The sequence below is a fragment of the Arvicola amphibius genome, chromosome X (genome assembly GCF_903992535.2).
Source record: "Arvicola amphibius chromosome X, mArvAmp1.2, whole genome shotgun sequence".
NCBI classification, from domain to species: domain Eukaryota; kingdom Metazoa; phylum Chordata; class Mammalia; order Rodentia; family Cricetidae; genus Arvicola; species Arvicola amphibius.
In genome coordinates, this window is record NC_052065.1 from 10,119,886 (window position 1) to 10,147,777 (window position 27,892).

The 27,892-nt window shown below is 43.8% G+C and overlaps 1 protein-coding gene across 1 annotated transcript; it reads left to right on the forward strand.

The window, feature by feature from the left end:
• The first annotated feature begins 99 nt into the window (after nucleotides 1-99).
• On the forward strand, nucleotides 100-27,892 carry Asb9 (ankyrin repeat and SOCS box containing 9). The gene is made up of 7 exons (XM_038317332.1): nucleotides 100-181; nucleotides 8,139-8,218; nucleotides 16,528-16,635; nucleotides 19,053-19,203; nucleotides 21,560-21,694; nucleotides 23,470-23,661; nucleotides 27,768-27,892. The coding sequence occupies exons 1-7, from the start codon at nucleotides 100-102 to the stop codon at nucleotides 27,890-27,892; spliced, it is 873 nt and encodes a 290-aa protein (XP_038173260.1).

The window sequence follows — 27,892 nt, forward strand, 5'->3', positions numbered from 1 at the left end:
ACCACAGAACTGGAAATTCCCAGGGACACCAGGAGCATGTCATTCGGGTGTTTCTGAGCAACTGAAGTGGAACGTAGTTTGCTGGCCTACGAGAGTACCATGGATGGTGAACAAAGGGGCAGGAGTGACAAGCCAGGAGTCTCTCCTCACCTCAAATTCCTTTCAAATCCTTTGATGGGGGGTGAGTCATAGAAGACGTGAACTCAGAGTGCCGGGATGGGTGGCTAACATCAGGAGAGAGAAGAGAGCTGGACTATGTCAGTGGGTCTTTCTGTGGGATATCCGTAGGGCAGCTACTAGACAGACGTCTATCCATAGCTTGCTAGTCTGCATCCCTAATGTGGTTATTGAAAAATCTACCTTTATCTGTAGAGTCATAAAGGTGAAACAAATTTTAATTATCTAGGAGCATTTTCTAGTGGTGAAAAGTTTTGCTGCAAGGAATCATTATTTTGTGGGTCAGATGTATTACTTATTAAATACAGGAGGTTGAAGAGTTACTTATAAACAGCAGGGTTTTGGTCTCCTGTGTGGTCCAGGTTGGCCGTAAACTCATTATCCTCTCTCTTGTCTCAGCCCCTGAAGTGCTGAGATTACAGGTGTGTGTGTGTGTGTGTGTGTGTGTGTGTGTGTGTGTGAGTGTGTATGTATATGCATCCATATATGTGTGCATCACCATTATTTGGTCCTATAGGAACACTTAAATTGCTAAGACATTTCTTTCTGCTAAAAGTTCTCCTAGACATTTCATATTTGGTGAGGCTGGGCTTGTCAAGGATTCTGGCTGATTGATTGACATTAGAAAGGAGTCTTAGAAAATACAGGAGGGTTTCCTGCAGGTGTGAAATGCACCTGTTGGGGGACAACGCTGCATGCTAGCTGGTGGAGAGTCTCATGCAGTCACTCGCTGTCACTCTCCTGTTAGCACTCAAGATGAAGCAATTCTGGGCCTAAGCGTTCAAGGAGACAGTATTCCGTTCAGTTCACTGGTAGGCTGCCTCTAACACTTGTCTGCTAGAAGGACAATAAACAGGGGTTCTAAAGCCCCCTAGGACTTAATAATGTCTTTCTGCCCCAGTATGTAAAGGGAAAACGGTAGAAGGTAGACAGCACAAAATGCCTTCCATCTCTGATTGAGGAGGCAGGCCCGCACATTCTTATTTTTTTCTCCAATTTTCCTTGCAAACTCTGCCAGTCCTCAGGGGTGAGCAGAGCGTCCATACACAAAGACAGAGCTGAATTTATTAGAATGCATAGAGCACACATTAGGGGTAGTAGGGAGGTCGAGTGGCATTAAGACTCACTGTCAAAAAAAAAAAGGGTTTGATGACTATTTTTAAAGCACGAATCCCCTCGTTGTTGGAAACGGGGAATTCAGGAGCATTCTGAACAGTCACTCCACAGCAGAGGCTTCTGCCTTTTGATGTGTTTTGTTTGTATGTGGGGAGAAGAACCAGTCACGTTCTCCTGGAGGATATGCTGCAGGCTGTTCCTACTAGGACGGAGAGTACCTTGGAGTCAATTTTGTGAGAATTAATTTGGAGAGATGGAAGTGGATGATGAAGCGCGCGCGTGTGTGTGTGTGTGTGTGTGTGTGTGTGTGTGTGTGTGTGAACATGAAAGTGAGTGCATGCACTATATACCTGCGTGTAATGGTGGCGGGCACAGACCAACACTGGCTATATTTCTCTGCTGCTCTCTATCTTGCTCTTTTGAGACAGGGTCTGTTTCTCATTGAACCTGGAGTATACATTTTGGCCAGATAAGAAGGAAGTTTGAAAGGGTGCTGGCTTTGGAGTAGGGTGGCAAAGGAAGGATGCAGAGTTCTCTCCCTCTAGCTATGTTATATGTCCATGTTCCTGTATGTGTACATATGGGTGTGCGTGCATATGTGTGTATATATGTGTGTGAAGGTCAGAGGTCATTCTTATGTGGCAAGCTTTTTAGTAAGTTGACAGTCTCCCTAGCTCACCAGAGTTCTATTTTGGACATAAAGGAATGAATCCACATAGCCTGATGTTATGGGGCTAGGGATGGAAATGAATGCAAGTTGAGTGTGAGAAGCCTCAGAATGTTCTGCAGAGGGCTTGTGGCTGAAAGCCAGGGAAAGGAGAAATTTTCCAGTGGCCAAGAACTGGCACCTGGGGGCATCAAGGATGTGGAATCATTAAGTTCAACAGAAAAGCAGACCGGGATTTCTGATACTACTATCCCATGCAGCCTAAAGGGTTAGCAGCTTTCAAAGACACAAGAATCACAGGATAGATGCTCGGACACTTGGCCATACCTGCTTGCTTACCTCCTCCTTCTCTGATCCAGAATGACAAACTCCCTCCCACCTTCCACACCCAACAGAACCATTGCACCCCTGCAGCCCTCCCAGGTTTTTTCCTTTTCCCAAATAGACATTTTTTTTTTTGCTCTCTGCTTTGCACCAGGGGTTAAAAAACAACCCTCAGTGGTAACTTGTTACATTTGTTTACACTTCTGAGGCCTTGACCTTGGTGAAGTGTGGAATGAGGAACATTCAGAATGTTAGTTTCCAAAGTTGGCTCCAAGACACTCAGCTCAGTTGAAGGTACCCTCTGGCTCAAGGACACATCAGAGGGAAGCCTAAGACTGGGTATGGTTCATTCTTTTCTCTGCTCCTTTCTGTCAAGGTAGGGAGAAACGGATGGGAAGAGGAAGAGCCAGTTCTTTCCAGAGATTTATTTAATGCTTGAATTTGCTGTCCCAGGGACAGGGAAAGAATACCATTCCTCCCCTGAAAGTACTTTGTTAGGAACTGAGTTGTACCTCCCCAAAGATACTTTGAAATCCTAACTTGTCTTTGCACTTCAGGAAGAGACTGCTATTAATAAATTGAGTGGCTGCAGGTATAATCACTAAAACGAAGCCTCGCTGGCGTGGCGTGGATCCTTAATCCCTGAAGACTGGTGTTTCAATAAGAAAAGGAGAGAGAACATTCAGAGAGAATGATAGGAGGCAGAGGCAGAGGCAGAGATTAAAGCAAGGCATCCAAGAACCAAGAGAAGCCAAGGAGGGACGTCCACTATCAGAAGCTAGAGGTGGAGAGGAAGGATTCCTTTCTGAGACTTGGAAAGAGCATGTCTTTGCTGAAGTTGTCAGGCTTCCTTTAGACTCCCAGCCTCAACAACAGCAAGACAATACATTCCAATTGTCTTAAGCCACCTGGTTTGATATGGTTTGTAACAGAATTTTAGGAAACTAACTCACATTGCTTGTAGACACTTCACAAAGTACATTGAAGTGTAAATTACCCCCCCCCATTCCATCTATCACCCATTTATTAATATCTATCCTTAAGTTGAAAGCAACATTTTTTTTTAGATTTATTCCTTTTGTATGTGTGTGAGTGTGTACCTGTGGAGGTCCCAAGGACAATTTGTGGGCATAGGTTCTCTCCTTCCACCATGTGGAGCCCAGGGATTGAACTCAGGCCGTCAGGCTTGGTGGCAAGTATCTTTACCTGCTGAGCTGTCTCTCTGGCACAAGTTGGTTTTCATTTGTTTGTTGGCCAGGAAGCTCATACATCTATAGGTAATTCTTTCTTTACAAGATTAAACCCTCCTATTAGAAGAGAATTTTCACATTTAAGCAGAAAGCAGGCAAGAATGCACATAGAAAGGAAGTAGGTTTCATCTGCGGATGGGTTGGTTACTTTAAAATATTGTGGCAACTTGGCAGAGGATTCTCGGAGGGTGTCTTCTCTGTGTAAACAGAAGAGGCCATAGTGTGAAATTGTGGAGAGCAGAAGGGAGGAGGGTCCAGAGAGGGGGAAGAAGGGAAGAGGGGAAGAAAAGGGGGTGGATAATAGATGGAATAGATATGACCATCTTGCCCAAACAGGTCTCATGTTCGCTCCACCCTCCCCTCATCAGGATTCTTCTCCAATGTTGTAGTATTGGCTCATGCCACCAAATCTGCCTTTGCCACGTCTCAGATACTCCAGTCTCTTTAGAGCAACTCCCTCCTCCCACTTTTGACCTTGCAAAATGTTTCCTAACGTGGACGGATTTATGCTACTGGCCCACATTTACTAGAGTTCTTTGAGCTTCCTTAATAGCTCTTTTCAGAATGCAGCAATTAGTGCATTTTAAATCTCTCCTGAAATAATGGAAATCTTAGAAATTGTTCCAGAAAGCACAATAAAAGTGAAACGACAACCTTCCTAATGTGCCACAGGCTTGATAGAGACGCTCTCCTTTTCTCTGCTAAGTTTAATGACACTAATTGGAGGACTCGTGGAGTAGTTTTGTCTTGAGTGTTTCCTGCGTTGTTCACGCATAAGCTACAATGCTGGATTCATGCTGTTATCAGTGACCTCGTTTGGCATCCATTTTGTTTTTGGCTGTAAAACCAGATATAGACCATAGCTGAACAAATGCTATTAATGAGTATTCGATATGCCAAGAGTGTGCACAATCTGTTGCATACAATGACTCTCCAACTTCAAAGACTGTGGTGGAGTTGATGTAAAAAAGGCATTGTGGCCTTCAGTCTCCCCGTTATCTCATGGATAGTCTCCTACCATGAGCACCGTCCGTGGTCTGATAGGAACATAGAACCCTCTTCTGCTTGTTCTGTTCTTTCTAGTTGGCAGTTGGCAGGAAGTGGGTGAGGTTGCCTTAGGATTTTATTGGCCATAGATTGAGCCTGTAGCTCATTGCTTACTTTAGACATGTGTCCTGGAGACTCCTGGAGAAGGGTGTTCTAGGTCTTTCCTAAGTTGGCTGTCACATGGACCAAAACTCAGCTTTCCTTCCCTTGTTTTGTAGAGCAAAGGGTGTGTGGATTATTTCTATCCTGCAACATTATGGTGTTTGATTTGTCCTCCCTTTCTCCCCCTCATCCGCTCCTTTCATCTCTCCCTTCCTCCCCCTTGCATGTGTGGTCTGTGCTGTGTTAATGCTAGAAAAGTGTTGATGTGTTACTCTTACCGATATCAATATTTAGGTTTTTACATACTCCTCTGTTCTGAGATATGCTAAGGGTAGAGGCCTTGTATGCACTTAAGAGAGGTTTAGGCTAAGCTTAGACCTATGTTTTTCTTCTGGGCAGGAGCACGAGCTTAACAAATGTTATATCAAAATGGCTTTGGAGTTAGAAGGGTAACCCCTGTCTATTGTTGATGGAAATACATGGTGGGACAGCCACTTTAGAAAGTACTCTCAAGAGGCTAAACATAAGTCTCATTTTTTTGGAGGGGGGGTAGACACAAATAATTGAAAGCGTACGTCTATCCCAAATATGGACAAGAATGTTTCTAACAACATTATTACTAACCCCAAAGTGGAAACAACACAAATTTGCTTCACCTGGTGAATGAGTCAATACAATGTAGTCTATCTATAACAACGGTTATTAGACTAAAGATGGGAAAGACGTGCTAATACATGCTACAGGGTGGATGCAGCTTAGAGCATGCTGAATTAAAGGCATCAGTTCCAAAGAACCACATAACATACAGTTTCACTTAGAAGAACTGTCTAGACCAGGCAAATCCTTAAAGACAAGAAACAGATCAATGGTTGTCAGGAGTTGGGGCAGGTGCAGATATCTAGTGAATGTTAATGGCCGTGAGGCTTCTTCACAAGGTAATGAAAATGGCCCGAGATCGATTGTGGTGTTGGTTGCAGAATCCCGTATTTATAAGTAAAGGCATTGGGTTATATGTACTTCCAATCATATGTGAGTTTTAGCTCAATGAGGATGTTCACTAGTTATCCAGATGTAGATACAGTATTGTCAGCCTTGTGGTGTGTTCTCAAACCATATTTTATACTTCTAAAAGATGCAGGCTGTCTCTGTTCCATAAATACTGAATTCTGCATGATTTCAAAGCATCCATTAGACTTGGTTTTGGTCTTAGGGGAGGAACATCATTCTGTATTTTCTGTAACAAAGAGGAATAATGTTTCTTTGATGACTAAGTAGGAACCGAGACCCAGTTTTGGGCCTTCAGTTAATAATATAGTTGCAACACTTTATGACATCTGGGCAGAGATGTAATTTAGGCCCTAAATGACCTTCCTGGACTGTTTAGGCTGTCAAATATAATAATCTTAGACAACATTAAAAATGCAGAGGGTTTTGACAACTGTATTTCTTAGCAGCTGAGTGCTTGGAAGAAAAAAAATAAGCTAATCATGTCACACTCAGTCACTGGAGCCCAGTTGCACATGCACTAAAACTAATTTTCAAAACCATGCTCAAGATTTGTCTTTTCTCACTGAGTATGTTCCGTGAATGGTGTCCTCCACGATCAGCATCCAAAGGATGGGATTACCTGCATTTTTATTCTAACTCAGCATCCAGCCTTTCCGTATGTCTAATCTGAAATTAAAACTCCCTAGAAGCAGTGGTGCTTTTCCTGAGAGAATTAGGAACCTCTGCGAATGCTGTGAGGATAGGTACCTAATTCAAGATTTTGGAGCTAGGAAAAGCCATTTCCCTTAAGGTGTTTTGTCTCGGGACCTTAGTGACCCCAGTACGAAAGCACAGGCTGGGCTGCGTGTAGGCGGCCCACACGGCGTCCTTTCATGTACTAAATGCTTAATGAGTCCATCTGCAAGGATGGTAATTTCCTCACTGGGACAGATTTGCCAGGGCACTGATGGCTCCAGGTGGCAGGCAGCCCTCAGCTAATGCGCGTTAGGTACAAAGTGTTCTTGTCTTCCTCTTCGTGGTCTTTTCAGTCTGCCGGGCATTAGCAATTCCCCTCGCTCTCAGGCCCTCTCAGCCCTTAACAGCCCTTAAGTGCCCATGCAAGGAGCAAGGGGCATTAGACAGTTGCACCTTGCCTGCGTGCCGGGTGCTCATCAAAGCAAGGCAGAGCTTGGAGCCGATGCCGACTCAGGCAAACCTCCCCCATTGTAGCTTCCTGCATCTGGTTGTTCTGGAAATCAGATGCAGCTTGAGATGAGAAACAAATCTGGTCTGTGCCGCATTCAATTATATCTATACTTAATTACAAGGGCAGAGGAAAGCTTAATGTGCTGGCTAGGGTTTACGGGCTTCTTTCCTGAAAATGTGTAGTCCTCTTGAATGATAGTAGACCACATTTGCTGTTTTAAATGCCGTGCTTACGGGGTGTAATCAAGGCACTGTGTAGTGTCACGACAAGATAATAATAGTAGCTAATACGTATTGAGCCATGGGTAAGTATATTTCTGTCTTTACCCAAAATTAAACCGAGTGTCAGAGTTTGTTCAGGGGGCTACTGTTCAGAAGAGGTCAGCTGGGTCAGAATTCACGATGTTCTTTTAATCTCATTAGGACATTGGTTAGCCGGGAGGGCCACAGATGATGCCAGTTTCAAGGTTAGGCTGAATTCTGATTTGTGCTTAATATTGGGACAGACGGTACCCTACAAATAGATACAGTGTTCCTTAGTTTGGATTCCAAGCCCAATGGTGTATGTAATTATATGATTGCTATTATTAGTGCATGCTACTGTTTGCTGAGATGCCAAAGTTTGTGTTTCATGCAGGAAGTGAGACTGGCACCCACAGCGGAACTCGCTAATGCTGGTAATTAGCAAAACTCTCACGTCACTAAATGAATCCTTCACCTTTGAAGCCAGTATGAAAATGGAAGTTCAGTCATCTACCTGTCCTTGCAGCTTGCCTCTTTAAAATAGTAATTTGAATCAGAGTTGTTTTGGAACGATGTGTGAAACCAAAAATTGTACGCATTTATGAGGTACTGGGTAATGGCTTGATCCATGTTGAAACCATGTTATTGGTATCTGTCTCTTCAAGCACTGCTTGTTTCTTAATGCTAAAAATATCAACAGTTTTGTAGCTTTTTGATAACTGTATCATGCAGATGCTATTTAAAATCCCCCTAGGGAGGAGCAGTGGACCATACTGTCTTCTTCCTCTCTCAAAGAGTGATTTAGTATCCACTAATCAATCTTCCTTATCTCTTCTCTCATGCTACTCCCCCAGCCTCTGGTGACCACCGGTGTCCTCTTCATTTCCTGCATAGGAGCTAGATCATGTCGGACTGATTTTTGGTGCTTGGCTTCACTTGACATGTGTTTCCAGTCCTTAGTTTGGGTGCTGATCTAAGCACGTGAGCATGATGTAACCCATTCCTCTCTTTCCATGCAGATGTCGTGTCTGATTGGTCACCTCTGCACGATGCTGCCATCCATGGCCACCTGCTGACCCTGAGGAACCTTATCAGCGAGGTAGCTCTAAAAATAATACTAACAGCATCAAGTATCTCCCATTGCTATATCAGACTGAGGAAAGAGAAATCACAGAGTGGTAGCAAGACAGACCTTTCCTCAAGGAAAATCAGCAAAATGAGACGAATCTCATTGTAATAACCATTTCCTTCTTTGTAGGCGGTCATAATGTCAGTGTTTTGTGAAAAACTAAGCACACACTGGGAAGCGTGCTAAATAGTTGTTCGATGACTTACCAGAAAGTGTTACTTTATGTTCCTTTCTGTTTTCTAAATAAACCGTGTTCTTACATTTATCAGGGGGAGGTGGTTCAGTCAGTAAAGTGCCCACTGTACAAACATGAAGACCTAAGGAGGAATATCCGGAACCCCCCCCCCCCCCCACACACACACAAAAAAAAACCCCAGCAAATATTAATCTGAGCACAGTGGCACTATAACAGCACTCAGAGCGCAGAGACGAGCAGATCCCTGGATTTGCTGTCTAGGCGACTGATGAAGGCTGGGTTCAAGAAGAGACCCTGTATGAAAAGAAGAGGTAGTGAGCAAAAGTGAAAGATACCCCCAGTTTTCTACCTCTAGCCTCCATGTGGACACAGCACACACATCTGTGCTCATACAGAAACACACGGAGACTTGTAATGCATGAGCAAATTCACCTTGCAAAGTGTGGATTTTCAGCTGCGGCAGCTCCATCTCTCAGGGGGAGAGTTTCTAGAGCCATGATTGGCCCTCATACTAGAGTGGCGCTAATGCATCTAGTGGGTAGGAAGCAAGGAAGGCGTTAAGTGTCCTGCAGTGCATAGGACAGCCCTCTTGTCGAAAATGAGGCGGCTCTACATGTCAGCAGCACAAGACTTAAAAACTCCTAGTGTAAAATAAATGCTTGAAAATGTCCTTTATAAGACTTATATAGGCGATATTCAGTGATATTTTCAGTTTGGTCAAATTTCCAGTTGCCTGTGGCTCTCGACAGTTTGATTTTAGTTTTCTTCTCCTTAGATGCAATTTGCCTGTACTTAACGGTTTTTGTTGGCTTTAAATTAGTAGGATCTTTTGCACAGACACTTTAAAAAGCAGTTTACATTCTAACAAAGTCTTTGTTCAAAAGGTTCTATTCTCTAAAATGTTACTGTATGATTGTGAGTGCTCTCTCTCTCTCTCTCTCTCTCTCTCTCTCTCTCTCTCTCTCTCTCTCTCTCTCTCTCTCTCTCTCTGTGTGTGTGTGTGTGTGTGTATGTAGAACTAGGGATGGAACCCAGAACCTTTTCCAGGATAATATAGTTCGCTCTTTTGCAATCCAGCAAAATCTATGGACACACTATCAAAGAAAAGTTTCAAATACATGAAACGGAAATCAGGGGAAACCTATCAAAATATTGAAACACATGTGCGATGTAATAACATATGGACTTTTAGATTGATTCGTTAAAGTTTTAGTTGTGATTTTGAAACTGCCATGATGCTAAGCAGGGCGAAACGATCTTAATAATTATGATCCACTGAAAATATCTGGGATAGCTATGGATGATAATGTTATTCATTTCAAGACACGTAAAAGCAGTTAAACTAAAAGTCAATTCAAAAAACACCTCAAAACTTGGACTTCCCACAGGGCAGGGAACCCTTACTGCTCTTCAGACAGGAGAGGGAGGGGGAGTGGAGGGGGGAGGGGGAGGTAAATGGGAGGCAGGGAGGAGGCGGAAATTTTTAATAAAAAATAAAAAAGAAAGCACCTCAATTTGATGGACCTATCTAAAATAAGAGATTTGTCCATAAGTACTTTATTTCTAACATAAAATTTATATTACCATAAGCTACTGTATTAAGACAGTTTTGGAAGCAGCAGCCTTTTATAAATAGATTCTAACACATAACTCTAGCTAAAAGATGTTCGGCTAACATTTAACATTCCAGTAAAATGAAATATTTATGCTAATAAGATAATATGAAAAGTCATCATTGATGTGTTTATTTATCACTTGTTTTATTTGGGTTTTGTCTGTTTTATTTTTATTTGATGTGTATGGGTGGTTTGCCTGAATGTATCATTGTGTACCATGTGTGCACAGTGCCACAGGAAGACAAAAGAAGGTGCTGTGTCCTCTGGAACTAGTGTGGTAGACAATTGTGAGCCACCATGTGGGTACTGGGAATTGAACCTGGATCCTCTGGAAGAGCAGAAAGTGCCCTCCTCTCGTGAGGTCCTGACACTGGACCCACTAATGAAAGCCTGTAATCCCAGATACTCTGGAGCTGAGGCAAGAGGACTACAAGTTCAAGGCCATCCTAATTTACAGAGTGAGTTCAAGCCCAGTCTGTGCAACTCAGATCCTATCTCACATGTTTAAAACGGCTGGAGGTGGGGTGGAGGATAGCTCAGTGGTTTAAGTGCTTGCATCTCAAGCATATGGACTAAGGAATGGATCCCCAAACCCATATAATGCACATGGGGATGTGGCCATGGTTTGTCTCAATTTATACTTCCAGGCCAACAGTTTACCAGTGATGGACGTCAGGGCAGGAATCAGGAGGCAGGAACTGATGCATAGGCCATGGAGGAGGGTTACTTACTGGCTGCTATTCATGGCTTACTCAGCCTACTTTTTTTTTTTTTAGAGCACTCAGGACCACCTGCCTAGGGGTGGCAAGGCCTACCTACAGTAAACTGGGCCCTTCCGTATCAATCATCAATCAAGCAATATAGGCTTGCCTACAGACTGATCTGGTGGGCACTTTTTTTTTTCTCCCAGCTGAGGTTCCCTTCTGACGTGACTCTAGCTGTTTTCAAGATGATTCAAAATTAGCCTGCACAGATGCCCACTGGGATCTTTAAAAGTCTAATTAAAGATCAGGACAGAAGCAAAATTACTTGCATTTAGAAATTGGCAACTGACGGAAGGCTAAGTGAGAAGGAAGAAGAGATCCCAGATAGTGCTGGCCTGGCAATTACTGAGTGCTAAACTTTTGCAGCCACCATTTTCCAGTCTTAATAACGTTAAAAGGCAGGTGCAGTTGTAGCCATTTTACATAGGAACATGTTGTGTTGTAAACAGCAGGAGCTGGCCACTTCCCACGGCCCGGCTCCCAGCTAGCTTTACCCAAAATAATTACACGGAAACTGTATTCATTTAAACACTGCCTGGCCTATTAGTTCTAACCTCTTATTGGCTAACTCTCACATATTGATCTAACCCATTTCTAATCATCTGTATCGCCACTTGACTGTGGCTTACCGGCATGAGTCTAACCAGTGTCCATCTCGGAGAGGAGAGCCATGGCGTCTGCCTGACTCTGCTTGCTTTCTCCCAGCATTCTGTTCAGTCTTCTCTACCTATCTAAGCTGCTGTCCTATCAAAAGGCCAAGGCAGTCTCTTTATTTAACTAATGAAAGCAAAACATAGAAAGAAGACCCTCCTACATCAATGTTGCACCTTAGGGATAGGTAATTGGCTGCTAGTCACACTGCTTGTTAAGTCCTGGTACTTGTGTTTGACCTTGGGAGTAACTGCCAACCTACCTTCTGAGCTCTCAATTGTAGAGATCAAGCAAGCTCTTTCTTCATGCCCCTGAGAGAAATGGGAGTGGCAAGGATTTTTTTTTCTTAGATTGGAACAGGCTGACTTTATATTGCTAGTTGGGTCCCTAGGTGATTATGTCTTGGCATAGAATTTGAAAATGCACCAGCGATGATTAAGAGCATGGGTATGTATGCATGCATTTGCATGCAATCACATGTAAGCAGCATAGAAAAGAATGAACAAAAAAAAAACCCCCAAAACATTTGAGGAGAAACTTTGAGAAAATGCCCATGCTGGGAGAGGTACAGAGGAAAGGACAGAGTCAGTGAAAGAGAAAAAACCATGGTCTGAAGATGGAAATCAGGTAGAACAGTATGTTAGAAGCCAGAGGAAAAGTTTCTGGAGTTGAGCGTTACTTATTTTTCTTTTATTTTAGTGGAGCACACAAAGCGGCAAGTTTACTTAGGGCATTTACCTACAACCCTGGTTTACTTATGACACTGGTGTACAATCTTCGTTTTGGTGGACCTTGTCCCATGTTCTCTTTCCCATCTTCTCCCCCGTCTCCAATGAAAGCTTTTCACCCTCTGGTGGATTTTATCTTCCATTTTAAGATCATTAAGAGAAGTTTGGGCAGGATCGCGTAGTAGAGAGGAATGTCTGATAGAAGGCAAAACCGAGAGCATAGGCAATTTTTTGTGTGTGGTGGGGATAGGGAAAGCAAGGAGGATGCTGAATGATGGCTGGACAGAGGTTTTGGGACTCAAGGATATGAAAGTGTAGGGCGCAAAAGTAAAGTATGTCTGAAGAGAGAACTGGGAATGGGAGAACGTAAGAAGGTAGATGACATGAGGTTTTATGGGTGGAGGAGGGACCCCATAATTCCAAGGGCTGTCAGGGCAAGTCCATATGTTCCTTCCTCAGAGAAAAGATCAAGGGAAAGGAAGATTGTAGAAGGTGCAGATAGACGTTAGGGGTGGGGTTAAGGGGGCCGTAGGAGTGCCATGTCAAATGGCTGAAATATCCTTGGTGAAGCAGGACGGGAGTGAATGTGAGGAAGCCAGGTCATCACCAGCTCCCTTCCTGCTGAGAGTACAGAAGGAAGTAGGAACCAGGGACAGAAAAGCTGACCAGCCTAAAGGTCTCTGTGGTTGGCTCCAGCTAGGTGGACACATGACACTTCGTGTTGTAACAGAATGTTACTGGGGACTGAGCTCTATATTGGCTCAGTCACCAGTCCTCAATCCTGTACAACGCAAGTGGCCTACCAACAAAGGTGTGTGGCCATGAGCTGAAAGAAGATGGCACCTCTTAAGAGAACCATTACAAAGAAGCTGTCCGGTCAGTTTGTGTTTGCGCAGGCAGAGCTCCCCGTGGACTAAAAATTACACCCTGATGTTAGATGATTCAGATTTGTCAATTAGTCAGACAAATCCTACGATCACTGAAGGCACAGCTGTGGCTTGATGAATTCTAAATAAGGTCCTACAGGTTCAGAAGGAGACCTAAGGGAACTTTGCTGTAACACGACTCTATAATGTATGGTTAAAAGGTTTCACACTGGGACTCATTTCTGCATTGCCTTGTGTTTTCCTGGGTTTATATACAAGTTCCCAAGTGTTGGCTTTGCAAGAGCTAGAGGGCTATTTTTCATAATACAAAATGAGTAAAAAATTTCATTAAAAGGACAATTGTCTTTTATTTCATCCTCTGTTAAGACAGGTAAAAAAGCAGCCGTGTGTGTGTGTGTGTGTGTGTGTGTGTGTGTGTGTGTGTGTGTGTTGCTGGAAATTGAATCTAGGGCCTTACACATGCTTGGCAGTTAATCTACTACTGAACTATGTATGCTACCAGCTTTTTTTCTTTTCTGACTTAGGGTTTTTTTGTTTTTGTTTTTTTTTTTGTTTGTTTTTTTTTTGTTTTTTTTTTTTAACTCGCTGGTGCTAGCCTTTGAACTTTGCTCTGTAGCCTAGGCAGGATTTGACATTTTGGTCCTAAGCAGCTGGGACTGCATGCCTATGGCACCAGGCCTAAATTTGCAGTTAACGATTTCATCATGAATTTTCCTACGTGCTGCAGGGTGAATGGTGTAGATTAGACAAATAGGAGAATATTGATAACGAAAATTTAAACGAAACAAGGAGATTTGGGGTGGTGCTTTCACTAAAATGAACAAATGAATAATAACGGCAACAGTAAAATCATGAGTGTCATGTTGTAAAGTCCATGGTGATGCTTGGGAAAGGGATATATTCAGTCAGCTCAGTTCTGCTGGTGTCAGGACATTGGGAGCTGTGTTTCGCGGTGTCAGGGTGTATAGATGGAATGTGAGGTTCTGGAGAAAGGGAAACTCAGTATCTTCCTTCCCTATAAACAGCAGAGTGGGCATTGAGAAAGACTGTCAATGGCGTTGGAGCCTCTCATGTACAAACATATTGAGCCCTTTCCCGGGCTCTGGATCTGAGCCCCTGTGAACTGGGGCGTGAGCACTGAGTGATTTGATATCTCAAATTGTGTGACCCTGCCGATGAGAAGGTAAAAGCCAAAGGCACAAGATGATTAGTGGCTGACCCACTAATAAATGTCCACAGAAGTAGAAAAATATGTGTCAGGACTAATGGAGAGGAAGGCCATTTATTGGAACCTTTTTAGGCAAATTTAGACTATTCCAGGAAGAAAAGTTATAATACATATTTGAGTCATTTATTAAATTAGCCATGCATAAGGGCTAGGGAGATAGCTCAGTGGATGAGAGCATTTGCTACACAAATATGAGGACTCACGTGGAAAGCTTGGTTGGTCACATTAACTTGCAACCTCAACACTGTAGGGGGTTAGGGAGGGAAGGGACAGAAGGCTTGCTGGAACTCTGTGACTGCCAGTCAAACTCAAGGTTTAGTGAGTGATGCTGTCTCTAGGGCATAAGGAGGATTGTCATAAAGTAGGACACATGCACCTGAACACGCATGTGTGTCTACATCATACCTGTACACCTACACACATAATCACACACACACACAATTAAAAACAACCGTAAGCATATGTAGATTAAAACATACTTTTATTGTATCCGTGTCTCCAGGACAACATGTTCTAAGATGGGGTAGGGCTGGGTCTCTGGAACTGCTCCTGGACCTGCTTGCACTGAGCTCAGCATCTTTCTCCTAGACTACACATCCCCAGAGCGCGTGATGGATCCTGAGGCTAAACTTTTAGACTTTTTTTTTTTTTTTTTGCATTTCCAGACCTAGGGCTGAGTGTGGGAATGCAATTGGATCTTTGCTTTGGAATTTTTTTTCTTTTTCTTTTTCTTTCTTTTTTTTTTTTTTTTGGTTTTTCAAGACAGGGTTTCTCTGCAGCTTTTTTAGAGCCTGTCCTGGACCTAGCTCTTGTAGACCAGGCTGGCCTCGAACTCACAGAGATCCGCTTGCCTCTGCCTCCCGAGTGCTGGGATTAAAGGCGTGCGCCACCACCGCCCGGCTGGAATTTTTTTTTTTATCTACTGAGGTTCACCTGGTGCTTGGCCCTGTATCATTTGGCCCACACCACCTTCTGTGTAAAAAAAAAAATGCTCAAAAGTTAGCAACATGAAGTAACAAACAAGTGGCTTTGTTACAGACTTTGTCAGGAATTTAGACAACATTTTGATGGGGCCAGGACTCTCGAAAGAAAGTCTACAGTCGTCGTAAGGCTTGACTAATGGAAGATCTGTACCCAGGCTTCCTGAGGCAGCAGCTGACAAGATCCAACTCCTCCTGAGGGTCTCACTTCCTGACTGGTTGTTGGGTGGTGGCCACCTTCATTTTCACCAGAATAAGCCCAGAAGATGCCAACACTAAAGAAAGCAAGCCAAATAAGAGTTGTTTAATCTTGGAAAACAACCTTTATATATTATCTTAAGTAGAAGCAAATCTTGCTATGAATGCAGCTCAGTGGTAGCGTAGTGGCTTAGCACATGCAAAAAGATGAGGAGCAGAAGGAGAGAAGAAGAAGGGGGAAGGGAAGTGGAAGGGAGGAGGAAAAGTAGGAGAACAGTTGAGGGGGAGAAGCAGAGGTGAGAGAAGAGAGGACCGGAGGAGGGAAGGGAAGACTACAGAAGAAAGAGTAAGGGAAGAACAGCGAAGAACCTAGGAGGAGGAGAGGAAAAGAAGGGGAGGATGAGGAAGACTGGAGAAGGAGGAGGAGAAGGAAGAATGAAGGAGGAGCAAGAGGCTGCATCAGCGAATACTGCATTAAAGGAGAGCCCAGTACACAGGCCGTTACTACTAGGAGACAAGACTCACTGGAGGGCTTCCCAGGCAATGCATGTGCGTGCGCACGCACGCACACACTCACGCAAGCCAGGCAAACAGAGGCTCACGCATGCTTTCCCTCACTCTCCTGTCATACGTGTCCTTCTCAGTAAGTACTTGGTGAGGCCCACTGTTAAATCAAGCAGATTGGCAACCAGTCTACCAGGTGAGCCACATCCCCAGACTCCTAGGTATCTGTTTCTTGAGTGTATATAACAGTGAAATTGCCAAGTTGCTGGCTTCAATAGATCCTGGCAAAGTCATTTCCTTTGTGGCTGTCTTATATTAAGCTCTCATTTGCTCTGTGGAAGGGGCCACTTTTCTTGTCTTTTTGTTTTTACACGACGGTGACGACTTTACTAGACATTTTTTTTTGGCCTGCCCATATGATTTAACTTTTCAGAGAATTCACATAGCACTGGAATTATATAGCTGAAAACCAACCTGAGGGTACTGTTGCCTTCTCCCCCCTTTTGAAACCATTTCTCTTCTTCTAGGGCTGGCCTGTGAACATCATCACAGCTGATCATGTGTCTCCACTCCATGAAGCATGCCTGAGAGGTCATCTGTCTTGTGTAAACGTTTTAGTAAGTCATGGAGCTCAGGTAGGTGACGCTTAAACAACAGAAACAAGCAGTATCAAAAATGAAGGCTGGCTATTTCCATTGCTTTGAATAATTTCCAGTACCTTTGACTAGTCTGATTTGAAATGTGAGGAGTGATCCTTTTCAAGAGAATTATGCCCATCAAGTGCATGTACTTTACCGGGAGGTGGACTGTTTAATTTTTAGCTAGAAAGTTGTATTAGTTCCTTTTCTGTTGCTGTGATAAAACACCATGGCCAGAAGTAACTTGGAGATGAACGAGTTTATTTGGGCTTACGGCTCCAGAGGAGTAAGAGCCCGCAATGGAGAGGCCTGACTGCAAGCAGCAGGCTTGGCAGTAGGAGCAGGAAGCTGAGAGCTCGGATCTTCAAAACCAAACAGGAAGAAGAAAAAGGATGTGGTTCAAATGGTTCAAAGACAAACATCCTTCAAAAGGCCACCCCATCACCCCAAATAGTCCCACCGACTAGGGAGGGACTAACTGTTCAAATACCCGAGCCTATGAGGGGTATTTCTCTCTCTCTCTCTCTCTCTCTCTCTCCCTCTCCCTCACCCTCTCCCTCTCCTTCCCTCTCTCTCCCCCCTCCCCCTCTCCTCCCCTCCCCCTCCCCTCCCTCTCCCTCTCCCCTTCCCTCTCCCTCTCCCCTTCCCCCTCCCCTCCCCCCCCTCCCCTGAGACAGGGTTTCTCTGTGTAGCCCTGGCTGTCCAGGAACTTGCTCTATAGACCAGGCTGACCTCGAACTCAGTGAGATCCACCTGCCTCTGCTTCCTGAGTGCTGGGATTATAGGTGACCACTGCTGCGTGGCCTATGTGGGATATTTCTAATTCAAACTACCACAAAAGTCATGCTTAGAGTCTGAAACCTTTCCCTCATCAGATAGCACCAATAAATATTGCTACATAATTGTAAGCTCTCTGCTTTCACGTGTCTGGGTGGCAGGGGGTGAAATGCTGCAGAAGAGGTAAGAAATTCCCCTAGGAATGGCTGGGATGTCAGAGTAAGAACGCTGTAATCTCTTCTCCTTTAGCAAGCATCCTGCATTTGTTCACAGGAGAGCAGGGATTGCAAAGGGCAGCAAAAGAAGGCAGGCCTTTCCCCCTTGCGTCACATTTGCTATTGTCATATTGGCTAACGTAAGTCTTAAAGGCAAGCCCAGATTCAAACACTGGAAAAATAGCCTCTGCCTTGTGATGGGAGGGTCTGCAGAGCCATACTGTAAAGGAATGTGCACCGTGGGAGTGAGGGAGCCAGTTTGGAAACTAACACAGAGCCAAGGGATTAATAGGATTATTGGGAGCGCATACAAGTGTTTATCTATTTCCAGCATGGTGATTGAAAGGGGCTTTTTTATGGGAAACGATGTCTAATCTGAAACAGAAGGACCTTAGAACAAGTCAGCCAAATTGTGAATTAAAGGAAGGTAAAGACGTTGAATGCATGAGACACAACAGACACAAAACCCTGGAAGTAAAATTGGGCAAATTTTACCAACCCATTTCTATGGCAGGAGAAGAGTGGGTGAGAAGGTTTCTTGTCAGTTATGATGAGGACAGGGCTAAGGATAAGGGGAGGCAAAAGAGGCAACTGAGATAAAAATGTTAAAGAAACAGTCACTCCGTGGTCCTGTGGCACTATGGGACCTCGAGAGTGAGCATCTCCTGCATGTCATCTAGGCCTTGGCCTTCTTTGGAAAGAGGGTGTGTCAGTGAATTCGGTTTTTCTCCCACAATATCTTCATTTAATAGATACATCAGATTATGTGACTAGAAGAGTCTGTGTGTATTTGTAGCTGAAACATCATGGCATGGATGCTAGTTTGTAAATTTCTGTGAAATTTCTAACATTAGAAAAATAGCTCCAAAATATATAATTTTATGATCTTGCTAACCAGTGTTGTATCTATTTGCAAACATATTTAAGTAGCATCTTGACTGGCTCTATAAATTCTTTGTTGATCCGACCCTACCATCTTACCAGTTCTCTCATTAATGGATGAATTAAACAAAATCTTGGCATATGTTAAGCATATTTGCACGAGAATCAACCTTTTAAATGAAAAAACCCCAGGTTTTTTAAAAGTCAATTTCAGATTATTCTGGCTACTGTCTAGGATAGATGTCTAAAATGGAAATGTTAATTTGTAAGCCATGCCATGGATCTTCACAACTAATTTCAAAGTTCATGACCCCAAGGAAGGCAGGGAGGAGATCGAATCTTCAGTAGCATTGTTACTGCCTTATATCTTATACTTCGTTTTTTTTTTTATGACAATTTGGTGGTCCTCATTTTACATAAAAAGGTGGACTTTAAGGCTCAAAGAAGTTAAAAAATGCATTGAATGTGGGAGGGTTAACCTGTGTGTGTGTGGTCCACGTCCGTCACTGTCTTCATCCTGGAGCTGGGTTTTCTCCACAGGTGAACGGCATGGCTATAGACTGGCGAACTCCCTTGTTCAATGCCTGCGTCAGTGGTAGCCAGGAATGCGTGAATTTGCTTCTAAAGCATGGAGCCACTCCCCACCCTGAGAGTGATCTGGCCTCTCCCATCCACGAGGCTGCCAAGAGAGGTAAATTCATGGGGATTTTTTGGGTTTTTAACCCAGTCCTACTGAAATGGGAAAGAAGAGGGAGGTTTTGGAGCAGTAGCTTTTAAAAGGCACCTGGTAGGAGGAGCATCAGTATGACGGGACTGTGAAGGCAGACTCTTGGGCCCTGCTCCAGGCCCATTTAATCCAAATCCCTTCAGGGGTTTCTGGTGCACAGTTAAGCTTGAGAATCAGAGCTATACTTTCATAACAAGGGATGGTACATAGTAGACTATGGATCTTTGTGGAATACTTGACCCCATAGAAATAATCAAGGCTTTTTTTTAAAGTTCCTATTTAATTGTATGAACCAATAGGTATCACACTAACATTTTCATTTGAGGCTATCATGTACCTCTGTCATATTCAACCCCATTTCCCTCTCCTGCCCTTCTTTTTCCTCTAAGTAGTCCCCCTTCTACTTTTATGGTGTGTGTGTGTGCGCGCGCACACATGCATATATAATCTAAGTTTCACATATGAGTGAATGTGTATTTTGTATTTGCCTTTCTGGGTTCGACTTATTTTGCTTAACAAGATGCTCTCCAATTACATTGATTTTCTTGTGAACAATATAAGCTCAGTCTTCTTTATGGCAGAATAAAACCGTGCTGTGCATGTATCATATTTTCTTTTCCCATTCGTCTGGTAACGGATATCTGGGATGATTCCATATCTCAACTACTGTGAACCATATTATGATAAGCCTGGGTTTGCGGATATCCCTGTGGTACATTGGCTCAGGTTCCTTTAGTATATACCCAGGAGTGTTGGTATAGCTGAGTTGTCTGGTAATTTCATGGCAGTTTTTCTGGGGGACCTCCAAAATGCTTTCCATTGTGGGTGTGTTGGCTTACATTCTGACCTGCAGTGGATAAGGGTTCCTTACGAGCACTTGGTGTGTGCATTATAAAAACAAACGTTCATTTTCTGTTTTAGGGTGTTAATAGTGGCTTAGGGTCATCTAAGTTTGACAAGTGAACCATATTTTCTGTCAGTTCAGGGATGATCTTAAATTTTTTCCCCCTGTTGTGATAAAATATTCTGACCTCCGATGAAAGCAACTTAAAGGACAAAGGGTTGCTTTTAGCTCCCACTTCTAAGTACAGCCCATCGTGGTGGGGATTTCAAGGCAGTGGGAGCCTGAAGCAGCTGGTCACATGGCATTTACAACCAGGAAGCAGAGAATGATGGAGGCACACATGCTGCTGCTTAGCTTGATTTCTCCTGCCCAGGAAGTGGTCCTACCCACGATGAAGATGAGTCTCCTGCCCAGGGAGTGGTCCTGCCCACGATGAAGATGAGTCTCCTGCCCAGGAAATGGTCCTGCCCACGATGAAGATGAGGCTCACATACTAATTAACAACAATCAAGATAATCCCTCATAGAAATTCCCAGATGCCAACTTCAATCAGATAATTCCTCACAAGTGTGCCTGGAGGCTTCAAACTGATTCTAGATTCTGTTACATTGACAGTTGTCACAAGGGGGCAAATCTTTCTATAAGATTTGAAGTTTTACTTTTTCTCTAGTGTTTATCATCATTGGCACACCTATGCTTTGCTGGAGGACTTTCTGTTTACCCAGCGGCTTTCCAGATGGCTTTGCATTCAACCAGACCAACCCCTGTTGAGATTATCTGGAAAAAAGCATTGCCATTTCTTTATGAAGAGCCAAACCAACTCAACATATTTACTGGATACATACAACTAAAATGGCTCAACATGAGACGGCAGAGAGACAATATTGAAAGTATGACATTCTGGGTCAAGGCAAGAGTGAATCTGTTTGACCAAACTTTGTTTGTCAGTCTGGGCTTTGCTCCTATGGGATTTGGCCGTGTCTAAGATTTGCCTCTGCTCACTGTGGCCTAGTCCTTTGGCCTTTGCAAGCTGTAAGCTTCCTTCCCTGTGCTGTGATTCATTCCATGTCCTCTTTTGGGGCCATCTTTAGCCCCGTCTCTCCATGGCTCTTTTAAGCACACAAACAACTGGCAAAGGGGAACAGCTGCAGGTGCCATTGTAACCACAGCTGCGGATGTGAATGGTTGGAGCCTGCTCTTCGGCTGACCCTCCTTTGGTTTTTGTGAACCAAGGCCAAAACCTCATTCTCCTCTTCGTGGTGTGGCGTGGATGTCCGGTGGTGGAGCTGGCCTAATGGACTTTGGAACAGATATTTACTCCGATGTCAGTGTTTGAATCATTCCCCATTCTGAGTAAAAGAATATGGCTTTTGATTGCTGGATATGTTGGAGATACATTAAAACACACAAAAAAACTGGGATTGTTGTTTAGGGAATTTGTACCATAATCCCTTTCTTCTTCTTTTTGGGCTGTAGGCCACGTGAGATGCATCGAGTCCCTTGCAGCTTATGGAGCCAATATTGACCATAACATCAGCCACCTGGGCACTCCTCTCTATGTGGCTTGTAAAAATCAGCAGGTAGCCTGTGCCAAGAAGCTTCTGGAGTCAGGTAAGACAAAAAAAAAGTGAAACAAAATAAGACGTGCAAATGAAAAGTAAATTAAGTCAATCTTAAAGATCCTTCTGTCATACTAGAGGGAAGACTGTGGGCAAGGGGGCTTGAGCGAGACCACACTGTCCCGATGGAAAGTTCTTCCACATGGTTCACACTTCAGTTCTCTCACTCTAACTAGCATGGCAATGAAGAAGAAGAAGATGATGATGATGGTGATACCGCCCATACCTTCTTCCAGGGTGGTTGGTCCTCATCTTTTACTAGCTGGTCCTCCCTTTCCTCTGCCTCTTTCTGGCTGGGCAGTTATACGTTCAGCTTTGCACAGCTTGCAAAACTGCCAGCTTTTAGCTGACTCTTCCTATTTGGGACTATCTTCCACATTTCTTTCCGATTAGGAATTTACTCTGCCATAAACAGTTTCCTGTTCTTGAAGAGATGTACTAGCATTCCCTATCTCCCTTCAGCTGTCCAGAAGGGAGTCCCCTTCTCAACACTGAGAACACTATTGCAACTCTTTAATTATCTGAATTCTGTTCCTCCTTTAGGACTCCATGAGTCTCGCTCTTCCCTACCGCTCTTGAGTTCGCTACTTCTTTTCACTTAACTGTTAGCCATTCTTATTCACAAGTTTTCTCCGCCTCTCTCCCTCCTTCCTGTTACAACTTTTAGGTAGAATTTAAACTCTGAGACATTTAAAGCTCTTATCCAGGACAAGGCCGTGTTTGGCATCTCTCACAAATTAAAAAAAATCATTTAAAAACAACTCAACATTTGTTGAGTGGGCATCGGTTTTTGTGGAGGGGCATGAGCTCAGGTGAAAGTGTGCCCTGCATATACCTCAGTAAGAAGCAATGTCTGAGCTGGGGGTAGGGATTTATTTAGAGGGTAGGTAGAGTTGGGTGGGGATATTCCCAGAAATCCACCTGACTCCTAAAGAGAATTTGCCACCCTTCCTGTGTGGCAACAGGACCCATTATTCCACCTCGGGGAAAAAATACCTTCCTTAATTGGTTTTGTTTAATGATCCAGCTCACAGAGTCTCAAGTCCCCATGGCTCTAAATGCAATGCTGGCTGTTCAGTGTGTGAATCTGACTGTGTGATGTATGCAGGGTTTCCCCATCTCACCTCACTTTCGGTCTGTCTAATATAATGAATATGCAGCTTTCATGCTATCCAGATTTTTCTTGCTCGCATCATGCCTAGGAAGAATACTCTGTGGTGAGTTGTTAGCTCCATATGCTACTCATCCCACACTGTACTGCCAGTCACATTGTCAAATAATAGTTTCCTTTTATATTTGTGTAAAAGTGTGTGTGCATGTGTGTTTATGTGTGTGTGTGTGTGTGTGCGTGTGTGTACATGTGGAGGCCAGAGGTCAAAGGCGTTGTTCCTCGGGAGCCATCCAGTTTGATGTTCAGAGCAGGGCTCTCACTGGGACCTGGAGCTCCCGACTGGGCTCAGCTGGCCTCAGGGGTCTGCCTGTCGCCACCCATCAGCACACTAGGATTATGAGCACGTGCTCCCACACTCACGTTTTTCCTCTGGTGATTGAGCACAGATGCTCATACTTGCATGGCAACCACTTTACCAATAGAGCTGTATATCCGTTGCTCAGGTTCCCTCTTACTATAGTAAATGCTATAAAAAAGATCAGTTCCCAGTCTCATGGATTCCCCACTTTTAAATGCCTTTGAGACTCCATGTTGTGAGAAAGTGGGTGGTTAGACACTGCTCCCCTTTGACCTCTTTTGTTCTTGTGGCTGTCTAGGAGCATCTGTGGATCGAGGCAAAGGCTTGAATTCCCCTCTTCATGTAGCGGCCAGGATGTTAAGCGGGGAGCTGGTGCACCTGCTGATGGACTTCGGAGCAAATGCTCAAGCTAAGAATGCTGAAGGAAAACGGCCCGTGGAGCTGGTGCCTCCGGGGAGTCCTCTGACTGAGATCTTCTTGGAGAGAGAAGGTGCCTCTCCTTTCTTTGCCCGAATCTAAGCCATAACCCTTGATATTCCTTTGATCTTTAGCATGAGACAGGTAGTTACTAAGTTCAGACTTCCAGTCCAATAAAAGATTGCTCTCTGCCATCACCATGCATGGGAAACCGGAGATAATTCCGCAGGGCATAGCATTGTTTATGAAGTAAACAGCCTTCTGTTGTTTGATGTTTGAGTCAGGTTGTTAGGCCAGTTTTTAAAGAGGTCGGCTATTATTTAAAAGTATTTGATATTTAAGTGAACCGAAGCATGCTTTAGATCAATGGCTCTCAACCTTCCTAATGCTGTGACCCTTTAACACAGTTCCTCATGTTGTGGTGACCCCCCCAACCATAAAATTATTTTTGTTGCTACTTTGTTACTGTAATTTTCCTACTGTTCTGAATCCGAGTATAAACATCTGTGATGCTCTTAGGTGACCCTCTAAAGGGCTTGTGACTCACAGGTTGAGAACCACTGCTTTAGAGACCTTCAGCAGAAGCCTTCTAGGCATTGTCTGATTCCCCCCCCCCCCCCCCAGATGTCTAACTGCTCCGTAGAGCAGCCAAACCACAGAATAATTGATTGCTGGGGTTAAGATGCAGATAACTGAGAGTTTAGGGTATTTGTTTAACGAGTCACACCAATCAAGATACATTTACTCTTACAAGTTAACCGCACTCCTCCATATATAAGACCTCACACTGCTCACGCAAATAACTGGACAGTGGTGGGCACAGGAGAAGGGCCATTTCTGGGAGCAAAGACCCCTTCCAGGTTGGGAGGATACCTTATTGCATTATTAGTTGTCCTTGGAGGAAGTTCAGGACCTAATTCCTGCCAGAGGCTTGATTGTGCTTTGGTTTTGGACTGTGGGATTTTGAAGCTGGCCTCAGGACTCTGATGTCAAATAAGCTGGTTGTTTTCTAACCACAGGCTGGGACGTAGACTGTCGCTGGGTGGAATGATAAGTGGGCTAAGAACTTCCTCCCCCCTCTCCCACTGCCCCAGGGCAAATGCCCAGCTTGCTGTTGCCTGTATTCTTTCACATTTCAGGGCAGGCTAAGGAAGACTGATGTAGGCAGAAGGAATCAAGTAGAGAGCTCTTTCCGTTAATCGGTTGGATAGTCACTGGGCATCTCTGCCTGCGGTTTGATGATTTCTTGTTTTAAGAAGATTCTGTGTATACATACAGGGTCACTTTTCTCCTATAGTCCCTCAGGGCCCACAGAAAGGTTTTAATTTTGATGAAAACAAGAAGAAAGACAAATCAAGCTTAACTAGAATTATATTCTTCTTTATACTAACATAGTTGTAAAATAATTTGTAATATTTTTTATTGGGAATATGACACCCAGAGTAGCTGTAACTGTGCCTCGGGTCCTTGAAATCATATAATGGGGGCGATTATAACTCCTTCCTCTCCATAGAACCTTATAAGATTTTCAGATTGTATTCACTTATGGTTTCCTTTTTTTAAAAAAAATTGAGGCAGGGTATCTCTATGTAGTCCTTGCTGTCCTGGAACTTGCTATGTACATCAGGCTAGCCTTTAACTCACAGAGGTCTTGCTGCCTCTGCCTTCCTGTTGGGTTTGAAGGTGTGCGCCACCACCCTCAGCTTGATGTTCTCTTTCTACTCTATTCCCCAGAGGTATTCATGGAGACCTGGGCCATCCTTAATTTCATCTCACACTTGGCCTATGATTGTACTGGTTTAGGAGTACAGCTTGCTGGGATAGCACATGCTTGCCACAGTGAGAAGCTCTAGGTGCCACCCAAAGGATACCCAATTTTACCCTGAAGAAAATCACCTCTGTTTTGCCTTCCCGAGTCACTTTTGGGATGCTGGTGAGGCTACTTCTTAGCTGGCAGAGAGCCCACCAGAAGCGGTCCCAGGCAAGCACAAGAAGTTAGATCTGCAGGTGTAACCCATCAGTTTCTGGGGCTGGGTGTCCTTGCTGATTCAGCTTACCTGGTATTCTGAGCTCAGGGAGGCCACTTAAATTGCTGTCCTTCAAGAGTGTGGGGACTGGGGAATATTAGCTGACACTTAAATGTACTGAGTTGGGCTCAGCATGGAAGATAGAAAAGGTGGGGATCTCTCTTTCTTTGGGAGCGAAGGGAAAGGATTTTAAGAATTTTCCCCCCCCCCCCCGTGCTTGGTACCTAAAACTCTTTTTCATGGCACAGATTGAAAATGTGTAATGACTCTCTCAGCCCACCAAGCCTGCTCTGAAGTCATCTTCTTCATTGAACTTCATGAGTGCTTCCCACAGTTGTCCCAACAGTGTGTCTAGCACGCATCAGTCACATCCTTCAGCACTCCTTAGTGAAATTACGTTAACTCCCATCTCTCCCTAAGTATATGCTGTGAAGTTTGTTGTTGGTCCTGTGCCTTGAACATAATCTGGAAGGTGCCCTATCCAACTGATCCCTTCTGGAAAGTGCTCTTAGGGCCCCAGCTAGAGTGTACACACATCTCTTTGACAATATTTGTTTGCACATCTTGTCTTCCATCACCAGAGAGACCCAGAACTAAGTTGACCTGTCTCTTGTGGTGAAGCTGCAGGACAGTAGGGGCCAGAGCATCATTTCAGCTGTCATCTCAAGATTGACTTCACAATAGAATGACCCGGGGTCGGGGCTTTAACAAAATCTATGCCCACAGGCACAAACCAACGATAATTGAAGCAGTATCTTTAGGGTGGGACACAGAGTCACGTAGTTTAAACTTCCCCAGCTCCAGCCAAATCTAAATTGGATCTTGGATTGAAGGCTACTGTTTCATCCCGTTATTAAGGGTATATAGTTTTCTTTTAAAAATTACCAAAAAAGCCCAGCACTTGGGAGGCAGAAATAGACTGATCTTTGTGAGTTCGAGGCCAGCCTGGTCTACAGCGTTAGTTCCAGGACAGCCAGAGAAGCCCTGTCTGGAAAAAAAAAATCAAAAAACAATTACCAGAAAAATTCCATTTTTTATTTGGTGTAAGGAGCAGAGGTAGGGTGGGTGATTATACTTTCCCTTCTATACTATAATAAGGTTCTAAACCTTGGTACCATTGGCAGAGTCAAGAGCTGTGCTGTGCTCCTGACTCCAGGAAGAAAATACTTTCCTTTTCCCTTCCCAGCCTGTTGAGAGCCGTCGTCATAAGATGTAAACTCCTGGGTGTTCCCTGTGCACGCTTCTGTTAGTTCAGTTTCCACCCATGAGCTGAAGCGTTGGGATAGCTTAGAATACAGAATAGAAAAGGAATATTACGACTTAATAACATGAATTTAGGATTCATTGGGAGCCTAGTATATTTGAACATCTTTAAGTTGCTAAAATTATAACATAATCATACTTTCATCTAGAACAGTGATTTACTTTTTTTAGGTAAAAGAACAGCACCATAAAACATAAATGTTATTTTTATGATTAGAAGTTTCATAGAGTCATTTAAACCTCCAAGTTAGTTTCCTTAAGCATCTGTTAGCGAAGGTAATTTTTAAACGCCTTTCATGCTGTCGTAAATTAAAATCCAGTGAGAGGCGGAGATGACTGAGCAGTTCCGGGTGCTTCCTGCTATTGCAGAAGACCGGGGTTCTCTTCCCAGCACTCACATCTGGCAGGCAGCTTACAGCCGCCTGTAACTCCAGATGTGGGTGATCCTATGTCCTCTTCTGGCCTCCAAGGGTACCCTCATGTGAGCATACTGTCATTTATACACATACATATAGTTAAAAATAAAAAATAAAACTTAAAATACCAAAAAGGTTTTACTTCAGTTAAATAGGAAAAGAGAGAACATGGCCTCGAAATGCCCCTTCATATATGTACATAATAATTAATGATGAAAGAGACCGTGAATCTGAAAGAGAGCAAGAAGAGGTAGGCAGAAATGTTTGGAGGGAGGAAAAGGAAGGGGAAATTCATGTAATTCTATTATAATCTCAGGAAAATTCAAAAAGTTAAAAACAAACAAGCAAACCCAAGGGAACATGACCTTAAGCGTGTAGTATTTCTGTATAGGAATATTGTATATTGCATGATTTTAAAGGCAGTCCTAGGTCAGCGAAGCTAATGCATGACTTGTGCCATGTTCTTTCTCCAGGACCCCTGTCTTTAATGCAATTATGCCGCCTGAGAATCCGGAAATGCTTCGGCATTCGGCAGCATCATAAGATTACCGGACTCCTCCTCCCGGAAGACCTGAAGCGCTTCCTTTTACACCTTTAA